Consider the following 7500-nt stretch of genomic DNA (forward strand, 5'->3'; position numbering starts at 1 on the left):
ATCTCAGGGCCCCAAAGGATGGAATTGAAGGTCCCAAGGATCTGAAATGTCTGAAGGGTTTTTAAAACGTTGAAAAAGTGTCTTGAGGGTGAAAGTTGTGGAAACGGTACGAAAAGGTCTGAAAGTCTGAAGGTCCTTCTCAATGGTCGAAACAATGTGAAGTTCGAAAGGGGTCAAAGGTGTCCAAACGGTCTTTAAAAAGTCTGCAATGGTATTCAAGGGTTTGGGGTTTTTTTAGCGATCTGGAGGGTCTGAAGGTATAAAAGGTACGGGTCCAGTAATACGTCATACCTATTTGCAGCACTCACCCCACTGTCAGAAGTTGAAGAATCAGAAGAATCCCAAGTATCACCATCAACAACAGAATCATCCTCATCACGATCATCATTGGTATCGATAACATCGAAAGAATCATTATCCTCATCTTCATCATCTGTATGCTTATCATCGAAGTCATCATCCTCTTCCTCCTTCAAAGTGGAAATTGAAATTGGTTTAGTTCCAAAAACAATAAAAACAATGCAATAAATGTTGGGGATTTTTTGTGCACATCGTGCGAAGATTCACGGAAGAGCGACAACACAGAATGGATCAGGACGTGATGTAACAAAAGGAACAGAAGGAGAAGGGGGAAAGAGATCTCCAACAAGGGTGAAACCATGGACGACCACTCCACGATCCTTTACTTGTGACCATAAACTCTCGGTGTTTAAAATACACTCGAGTGTGCGCTGCTGAAGCTATCCAGGCAGGAAGTGAAGCGGTAAACTTGGGTTCATGGTGTTTAACGCCTTGATGCATTCATCGGTTCGGAAGGGCGATGTTTTGGTTCATTGTTACGCTCGACCGCAAACCCACCTCCTGGTTGGCGAGGCGGTAAAGAAGAGGAAATGTTCTCGTGCGGCAGATATACCTTGAGATATTTGATGTCAATCTCGAGTTTGTTCTGCTGCAACACCTGCTCAGGTATCCTCGGTGGCTCAGGCGTTTGGCCCTTCCTCATGACAGGCTCCTTGCACTCTTTCAGCAAAGCTTGAGCCTTTTGTTCACAGTAAGCCTTCAAGGATGCTTCAACATTGAACCTTTCCTAAAAAGCAGGTCATGTTGGGTACACAGTTCAGTTCAACATCCCAAGCAAATGATCAAACTTTCACCAAACCATGAAATCTAGGAGCCTGAAACTTTGCATCCGTACGAAGAAAACTCCAAGGAAGTGCGAGAGTGTAAATTGGGTGTTTAGGTTAATTAAAACACTCGTTTTGAGGATAATTAACGGCCTCATTTAATTATATCCTTCATCAGACGCATCCTCGGCACCTCGCTCTCTGGGGTCTTAAGGCGCTTCCTAGGTAACCTCACTAGGGTCTGAAGCCGCCATGTTTTTTGGCCTGCTCAACCATGCCTTGACTTGGAACAGGCCGCAACGATTTCTTTACGACAAAGTTTTTTCTCTCTCTTTCCTCACCCATGTTACCGAATGCCTGTTCATCGGAGCTATGAATCACTGTATAAATCGCGTTTGGAAGTACTCTAGTTTTCACAACCGAAGTTTGAAGTCTGATAATTTAAATAAATAACGAGTCTTATAACGAAGCCGATACACCTATTTGTTTTAGGAAAGCAAGGCTATGTTGCCTTCTTGTCCATACATATAAAAGAAAATGTGAAATTTCCAAAGCATTAAACTGATCTTTTTCTACTCTTTGGAGAATTATATTGAGTGAACAAAAAATTTAGGAACGTGCCAAAATTAACCAACTTCGTTGAGCTCTCTGATTTAATGCATTCACTGCCAGACGTCGTGCCCTGTCCCTCGAGGGACTGCGTGTCCATAGCATCTGCCAGATCTGTGTCTATATTTTTGGAGGTTTCGCGAGGTGCTCTGCAGGGAATAAAAGCAAATCTGGTTAAAAAACACGTTTCAAAAAAAGTTATAACGTTTGCACGAACCCTGAACCGATGTACCACGTGACGCGTGAAAAGACGAGCAGGCAACATGGCGGATTTATAGATTCATTTTATTTCATAACCTCCTGCGTGCGCGGTGAACACCGGCTTTAAATTGAAAGTGATCCTTTATGGTGTGCAGTCGGCTGTGTTATGCGATGCTAACGGTTCCTTATCAACCATTGAATTGGAGTGCTTCAGCCACTTGCCGAGCGCCCATTGGCGATAGAGCTATCGCGCCACATCATTCTAAGCAAGTGGTTCGTCCTCCGTCACCCTGAACGAATGGTTGGCACTCCATCACCCTGAGCGAGTGGTTCATCCTCCGTCACCCAAATCGAGTGGCTTGTGCTCCGTCACCCTGAGCGAGTGGCTTGTGCTCCGTCACCCTCAGCAAATGGTTCGTCCTCCGTCACCCTGAGCGATTGTGTCGTCCTCTGTCACCCTGAGCGAGTGGTTCGTCTTCCGTCACCCTGAGTAAGTGGTTCATGCTCCATCACCCTGAGTGAGTGGTTCGTCCTCCGTCACCCTGAGCGAGTGGTTCGTGCTCTGTCAATCCCGAGCAAATGGTTCCCTTCCACCACCCCTCTTCGCTCCCCCTCCCTCTCTCCTTTCCCCTCCACCTCTTCACTCACCCTGCTCTCTCTCCCCCACCCCTCCCTCCTCTTCCCCCCTCTTTTTCTCTCTCCCCCTTTAGTATCCCTGTCAACGAAGCGACGGGCGGTATTTGCTCGTTAACAATGAAAGTGAACAACACAATACACAGATCACCTTGTTTTCTTCCGAAAGCTCTTCCCACAAGCACGTAACCAGTCGCGTCAGTTCCCGCTCAGGCATGTCCGGATGTTTCTGACGAAGCTCCTTTTTCTTCTCTTCAAAGAAAGGAAACATGGCCGAAATTGGCCTCTGAGGCCGCTCTGCCGCTGCCACGACCTGTGGTGCAGGTATTCAGTCGTCTCAGGTGACTGCATGAGATAAAGCAGTGAAAGCAAGACAAGATGTCAACACGACAACAATAACATTGTTCCACAAGACACTTCATCAATGATGTCCCCTCAGAACGCGGGATTTTTTTAACTTTCTGGGAATTGGAATTCCAGATGAGGTGTTGTCATCGTGCACCGTCCGTATGTCCGTCTCCTATTTCCACTTCTCCAGCCAAACCGCTGCGCCGATCCGCCTGAAATTTCGCAGCAACGTTCGTCCTCCACTGACTGGCAACAGGGATTGCAAATCTTGTTGTGGTCACGTGACTTTAAGAAGGTCAAAAATGGTGGACTTAGAAAGTTCATGTAAAAATCGTATTCTCCAAATTTGGGAAACAACATTCAGCCAGGATAGGGATGTCAGATTGCGGAGGTCATGCCGATCGCGTGACCCGAAGTGTGTCAAAAAAGCAGGTCATGGAGGTCAACAGTTTAGTTCAACATCCTTCAACAATGATACAATTTTCACACAACATCCAGGTTGCAGTTTACAGCAGCGAAACAATAGCTGTACAAATACATAAATAACTATGGTAATGAAGTACAAAGAAAAAGTATTTTAAAAACTTCTATGGAATTATTTGCTCAATAGAAGGTGAGCCTGGTGTTGGCTTCATGGTTAGGATGGGTGGCTTAGGGTCTTAAGGTCTTGAGTTTGAGCCCCGTTCGCCATTCAATTAACACCAGTTGAGGGTTGACTCAGCTTGTAACCCTTTTGAAGTTGTTGAAATGAGTACCTGTGTACTGGTGTAGGAGGCACAGTATCAGAGGCATAGTCATGCCCCCAACAAAATGAAAGCTACCTGGCAGACAAGCTGCCATATGCAAGAAGAAGAATGAAAGTTCATTGATTGAAAATGAAAGTTCTAAATGTTCTCAAGGGCAAAGGCCTTTGAAAAGGTGGAAAAGTTCAAAGGTCGAAAGGGGTTTCAGTGTCCAAAGGGTCTGAAAAGATCTAAGGGGTCCAAAGGATGTAATTGAAGCAACAAAACGGTCAGAATTGCCTGAAGGGTTATTTATTTATTTATTTTGTGCACATTGTCGAGGCTCGTATGAGAGCAAACACACAACGCACAACAAAAGGAGGCAGGGGACAAGAGGGGTGGGAGAGGGAATGCCAAAACAGTGGGGAACAGAGACATTCGGAGATCTGTGGAAGGGAGAGGGATGGGTCGGGGAAGACGTGGTATACAAGGTGGACATTACAGGGACTTTCAGGACCTTACACGACAGGGAAATTTCAGAAAGGAAAGCAGGGAATTTGAAGGAGGTGGGTTTGGGGTGGATTAATGGGGGTAAAAACGATCGAGGTTTTGGATGGGGGATAACAAGAGGTGGTGGTGAACAACTGTTTTGAAGGTCTGGAGGGAAGAATGGGATTGAAGACAGTGTGGGACTTTATTCCAAAGGCGAGAAAAAAGAGGCATGAGAGAGTGAAGGTGAGCAGGGATTTTTGAAGTTTTACCAGTAGGGGGTTGCTGGTGGACCTTGAGCATCCTGCGGAAATATGGGGCGGGGATAAGGAGACGGTAGAAGACAGAAAGACCACTGACCTGCCTGTGGTGAGAGAGAGAGAGAGAGTGAGAGGCCCAATGACTCAGCCTCACTGCGGGAGATACCAATGTTCCTAAATCCCTTGGTTTCCACAGTGTGAAGCTGAGAAAGGTGAGAGGCGGGAGCACCAGCCCAGAGGGAAGAACAGCACTCAGTCAGGCTGCAGATTATAAAATGTCTAAAAAGTGTCTGAGGGTCAAAGTGGTCGAAATAGTTCTGAAAATCTAAAGGTCTAAGTGTCTGAAGTGGTCCAAATGGTCGAAACGGTCTTAAAAAGTCTAAAAAGGACCTCAGGAGTTTGGAGGGTATAAAGGGATTTGGAGGGTTGATAGGTATAAAAGGTACGGTCCAGTAATACATCATACCTATTTGCAGCACTCACCCCACTGTCAGAAGTACAAGAATCAGAAGAATCCAGAGTATCATCACCAACAGAAGAATAATCCTCATCATGATCATAATCGGTATCTTCATGATCATCGTTGTCATCATCCTCTTCCAACTTTAAGTGGGAATTGAAAATGGGTTAGTATCAAAAAAATGCAACAAATATTGTGGATTTTTTCTGCACATCGTCAAGGCTCGTGGAAGAGCACAGAATGGATCAGGACGTGACGTAACAAAAGGAACAGAAGAAGGAGAAAAGAGATCTCAAACAAGGGTGAAACCATGGACGACGACTCCACGATCCCTTACTCGTGACCATAAACTCTCGTTCTTTAAAACACCCTCGAGTGTGCGCTGCTGAAGCTATGCAGGCAGGAAGTGAAGCGGTACACAAGGGCTCATGACGTTTAACGCCTTGATGCATTCATCGGTTCGGAAGGGCCATGTTTTGGTTTATTGTTACGCCCGACCGCAAACCCACCTCCTGGTTGGCGAGGCGGTAAAGCAGAGGAAATGTTCTCGTGTGGCAGATATACCTTGAGACGTTTGATGTCAATCTCGAGTTGGTTCTGCTGGAACACCTGCTCAGGTGTCCTCGGTGTCCCAGGTGTTTTGCGTTTTCTCATGACAGTCTCCTTGCACTCTTTCAGCAAAGCTTGAGCCTTTTGTTCACAGTAAGCCTTCAAGGATGTTTCAATCTTCTTGTACCTTTCCTGCAAGGCAGGTCATGGAGGGGACAACAATTTAGTTCAACATCCCAGCAAATGATACAATTTTCACACACCATCCAGGCTGCAGCGAAACAATAGCTGCGTGGTGATGATCCACAAAAAAAAGTATTTTAAAAATATATATCGAGGGATTTATTCAATGAAAGGTCACTGATTCCAAATTTAAGTGATAAATGGTTCAAAAAACGAAGGCCTGAAAATGTGGAAAGGTGGAAAGGTTAAGTCAGGTCAGGTATGGGAGCATGCACCGGAGTCGAGCATCGCTGCGTCCACTTTCCGCAGAAATTCCAGGGGCCTCCGTCTGGCCATCACCCAGGCAGATGCCTGGCCCATCTCCATCTCCTTGAGATTCTGATCAAAGTGCTGCAACCACGAGGCACGTGGTCAGAACCATTGGCTTCCTCCACTCAGGAGGGTTCCTCGCTGAGAGAATCTGGTTCGCAGGATCAACATCAGTAAAACGAGCCACGTGTCCATACAGCCCCAGCTGAGGCTCATGGACGATGCAGGTAACAAATCTCATCTGAGTCTCTTTCAGCAACCGCTCGTTGGACACAAAGTCCGACCAGCGATCGCTCAGGATTCTCCGAAGAGACCTGGTACCAAAGGAATTAAGTCTCCGTCTCAGATTCCTGGCCAGAGTCCAAGTCTCACATCCGTAGAGCAAGACTGGAAGTAAATATGACCTGAAGACTCGGACTTCCGTCCTCCCGCACAGGTACCGGCAGCACCACACCCCATGATCCAGTGAATCCATGACTCCCCAGGCCCGACACATAACAGCAGAGACATCAATATCACTGCCAAGGTAAGTGAATCTCTCCGTGACCTCAACTTCCTCACCACAAGCAAGTACAGACAAGATGGCACCATCCAAGATGGCATTGAAAGCCTGGATCTTAGTTTTGACCCAGGAAACCTGTAATCCCAGTGGCTCCGACTCCTCATTCAGCACCTCGATGGCCCTCAAAAGGATATCTAGAGTCTCCGCAAATATGACTGCATCATCTGCGAAATCAAGGTCAGAGATTTTGACATTCCCAAACGATGCACCGCAGCTAGATCTCTCAGACATCCTCCCCAGAATCCAGTTCATACAAGTGCTGAAAAGTGTGGGGGCCAGTACACACCCCTGATTTTCTCCAGTAACAACTGGAAATAAGTCAGAGATGGTGTCACCGCATCTCACAGCACTCTCAGCACCAGAGTAGAGTTCAGACATCAGATCGATCAGTTTTGGTGGCACCCCACAAAGACCAAGAATCCTCCAGAGGGAATCCTGATTCACTGAATCGAACGCTTTACATGAGATCAACATGGGCTACAGCCCCCGGGACGGCCGAGCGGTTCCTTATTAATGGGAGGGGAACACGTTGATCCTCGGAGATTTTAACACGTGCTCTCAGGGCATGGGGCGCAATGGCGGCGAAGCAGAGGAGCACGGGGAATGAAACTGATGCACAGAGGGTTTATCCTCGAACCCCACGACGAACGCACGAACACAGTTTCTTAAAATGAACGCATTTAATGAACATAAACAAATATTTACAAAGGACAATAATTCAAAAGGGAATGATAATAATAATAAAGTGAATAAATCCTTAAATACAGACAAAGGGAACACAAAATAAAAATAAAAACCCTCCTTTCGAGTATTCTTGTGCTCACTCAACACCAAGGCTCAGAGCCCCAGTGCAGCTGCTTATGACAAGCAGGAGGCTCGGGGTCCGTTTCTCACGACTCAACCAAGAGCCAAAGCCGAGCGTCTTGCTTCACCACGCGAGCCAAATCGACTCAACACCAATACAAGGGTCGTGTCATCCTCCTCAGCGTGCGCTCACTCCCCGCTCTCGCCTCTCCACCACTCTGATCACGGCTCTACACAAAATGTACAA

The 7500-nt window shown here is 46.6% G+C and overlaps 1 protein-coding gene across 6 annotated transcripts in view; it reads right to left on the reverse strand.

Annotated features, from left to right (window-relative positions):
• Window positions 1-61: 61 nt before the first annotated feature.
• Window positions 62-7500, reverse strand: part of LOC147006970 (nucleolar transcription factor 1-like) — a 17557-nt gene continuing 10118 nt past the window's right edge. For 2 of the 6 annotated variants that reach the window (XM_085867702.1, XM_085867705.1), the window contains 5 exons: window positions 5411-5587; window positions 4870-4989; window positions 2719-2880; window positions 914-1087; window positions 70-470 (listed from right to left, as the gene is read on the reverse strand). In XM_085867702.1, the coding sequence (XP_085723828.1) occupies window positions 216-470; window positions 914-1087; window positions 2719-2880; window positions 4870-4989; window positions 5411-5587 (888 nt within the window). In that variant the 3' untranslated portion in view covers window positions 70-215. Of the gene's footprint in view, window positions 471-913; window positions 1088-2718; window positions 2881-4869; window positions 4990-5410; window positions 5588-7500 lie in introns of all 6 variants that reach the window. The other 4 variants (XM_085867706.1, XM_085867703.1, XM_085867704.1 and 1 more) reach the window with 4 other exon arrangements.

The sequence above is a fragment of the Eptatretus burgeri genome, unplaced genomic scaffold (genome assembly GCF_056783735.1).
Source record: "Eptatretus burgeri isolate ZD-2024b unplaced genomic scaffold, Ebu_testis_v1 Ebu_testis_scaffold_935, whole genome shotgun sequence".
In the NCBI taxonomy this organism is placed as follows: domain Eukaryota; kingdom Metazoa; phylum Chordata; class Myxini; order Myxiniformes; family Myxinidae; genus Eptatretus; species Eptatretus burgeri.